The sequence below is a fragment of the Papaver somniferum genome, chromosome 9 (assembly GCF_003573695.1).
Source record: "Papaver somniferum cultivar HN1 chromosome 9, ASM357369v1, whole genome shotgun sequence".
Classification (NCBI taxonomy): domain Eukaryota; kingdom Viridiplantae; phylum Streptophyta; class Magnoliopsida; order Ranunculales; family Papaveraceae; genus Papaver; species Papaver somniferum.
This window is the reverse complement of record NC_039366.1, coordinates 95,894,084-95,896,900: the sequence shown is the minus strand read 5'-3', so window position 1 is coordinate 95,896,900 and position 2,817 is coordinate 95,894,084. Positions and strand designations below refer to the sequence as shown.

General features: G+C 40.0%; 1 protein-coding gene across 1 annotated transcript; it reads left to right on the top strand.

The window, feature by feature from the left end:
- Nucleotides 1–788: 788 nt before the first annotated feature.
- Nucleotides 789–1,583, top strand: LOC113312307 (acidic leucine-rich nuclear phosphoprotein 32 family member B-like). Its single transcript, XM_026561071.1, has 2 exons — nt 789–942; nt 1,063–1,583. The coding sequence occupies exons 1-2, from the start codon at nt 789–791 to the stop codon at nt 1,581–1,583; spliced, it is 675 nt and encodes a 224-aa protein (XP_026416856.1).
- The last annotated feature ends 1,234 nt before the right edge of the window (nt 1,584–2,817 follow it).

The window sequence follows — 2,817 nt, the reverse complement described above, 5'->3', positions numbered from 1 at the left end:
ATGGGTGCGTCTGGAAGAAGGAAAGAAGAAGAAAAGTTGAAAGGAAAATGAATTGATGGCTCTATATATAGAAAGCCCTAAAGATCGAACGTGGCAGTTATACATGGGAGAAAAGTAACCGTCAGAAAACCAGAAGGATAGGCGGTTTTGCACGATGAGGAGTCGAAACGTCGCCCACAACCATAAGTTTAGCAAAGGGAAAAGACCCACCTTGTTAATGGACTATAAAGGAGGGCGCTCAAAGAGGGTTCTTTGACTATTGGGTCATTAAACAATTGTCCCAATAGTCAGGGGACTAATGTCGATACATGAAAAATAACACCCCTTAATGGGTTTAGGGTGTTCCTGAAGAAGTAGCTAAACTAGTTAAAAGCATGGGGACTTGGGGACTAAGCCCAAGTCCAACAAGAAAGTATCCACTTAAAGGGAAGGACAAGGAAGGTATTAGAAAATAAGAAGAAGGTTATCTTAAGAAATGGCATTAGAAGTAATTAAGGAGGTCTAGAACACATGGCATCATGTCATAAAAGAAGGGGCTTTTTGGAAAGCCTTTATAAGAAAGGACAAGGTACGATGGAAAGAAAACTCTCTCTCTCTCTCTCTTACTATTCTTAGCAAAGTGAGGTCATTTGGTTAACTAGGACGGGTAGAACTCAAACCTAAATTCACCCCTCAACACCTGGATCAAACAACGATGTGAATGTGTTGGCACACTCACCCCTTTTTGATAACATGTTAAAGGGTGTAAAACTCCATGCAATTATGTCATCAATGGTCACCAATACAATATGGTTTATTTCTTAGCAGATGGTATCTATCCAAAGTTGACTATAATTGTACAAGCTTTCAGTCAGACATTGGACATTCCCGAGTATGTGAGATTCAACAAGTATCAAATGGATAAAAGAAAGGATGTCAAGCATTCTTTTAGAGTACTCCAAGGTAAATTCAGAATTGTCGGATCACCGTATAAGTATTGACAACAATCTGACTTGAACCTAATTATGAAATATTGTCTTATTTTACACAACATGATTATTGAGCATGAACGTCGGGATACAGATTGGAGCAGAGTTTTTCCTGTTCCGATTCCGGAACCTACCAATAATGGTCGTGTATTTATGTCAACTCTGAAAAACCTAGAAATGCACCTACAACTAAGAACAGATCTTGTCAAGCACATTGCTGCGCGTCCTGGTAGAGGAGGCCAGGCAGCAGACTTGTCTAGTTTGGAGGGTACAAATATGGAATACGTGGTACTTCCATCATCATATGGAGATTATGATGATACAGATTTAAAAGAAGAAGTTGTTCATGGTCAAAACGAGGATGGTGCATTTGATTATTATGGAGATTACAATGATCAAATCCCAGATGATTTTGAACATGCATTTGAACATGTTTATAGAGACCGGCATGTAGAAGATGAATATGAACATGATGGAGATGACGATGAGGATGACGAAGATGATGAGGAAGAGGAAGATGATGAGGACGATGACGATGTTGAGGATGATGACGAGGAGGCTGCATACAATGGTGAGGATTTCTATGATGATGTTGAGTCAGAGGATGTATTATAACCCTTTCACTGTTGTGTTTAAAAGTTCGAATATTACATGCATATGTAAGAGGGACTTTAAATTATTTTTGGGCTTAAATTATGTATGCAAACGAATACGTTTTTATTTGATGGCCATGTGGTTTACAATTATGATTACAAGTGAAATCATTTAAATCTCTTTGTAAAGTATATGAATATGTGTAATTATTCTTGATCTCTTTGTACAGTATACGGATACGTAAACTTATCCGTGAAATCTCTTTGTATAGTATATGGATATGTATACTTATCTGTGAAATCTCTTTGTACAGTATATGGATATGTATACTAACCATGTATAAATAGATCACACATGGTTTACCAATGAACACATTGGTTTGACCAACTCTCTTCTCCATCTACAAAAATAAACACTTCTTTTGTCCAAATTATTATTTACAAAACAACACTTTTCTTTCTTAATTATGGTGGGTTATAATTGGCAGGCCTCTAAAAGGGTATTAAAAATTTATCCCCAATGAAAACGGAAGCCTACAGTAATACCGCAAGTGCACGGTCGTCAGCTGTAGCTCGTGCAAGTACGGGTCGATCCACAGAGATCGGGTGTGTTTTGGAGTGTTTAGCTAATTGGTTTCCTAAATTGCTATTGGGCTATGAAGCCTTTTGGCTTAAATTGGGCTTTGAGTACTAATGGGTTTGATAACAATAAAATGAACTGAGCTTGGGCTCAGTTATCTTTGAAGTGTAAATGGGCTTTGGCCTTACAGGGAACTGAACTTGGGCTCAACAGTTCACTTGTGAATTGGGCTCAGTGTCTTTTGTTGTGAACTGGGCTTTGGATTCAGTTGGCTGCAGGAGCTGGACTTGGCTTGGCAGGATAAGAAGTGACCACAGCAGCAGCAACCTTGGCAGCAACCTTGGCAGAGGCAACTCAGCAGCAGGCACCAGTAGCAGCAGTACTGCAGCTACACAGCAGGTAGTAGCAGCAGGAGCAAGGGCTGCACAACAAGTGAAGGCAGCAGAACAAGAAAAGAAGTAGCAATGCAGCAGCACAAGTGCTGCTCAGCAGAAGCAGTGCAGGAGAAAGAAGTGCAGGGAAAGTGCAACAGCAACAGCAATTGCAGAGCAAAAGCAACAGCAGCTACACAAGCAGTGCACAGCAGCACAAGAGAGCACACAGCAGGGGAAAGCAAATAGCAGCAAAGACCTAAGCCACAGAAAACAGTGCAAGCAAAGATGAACAAAAGCAACAG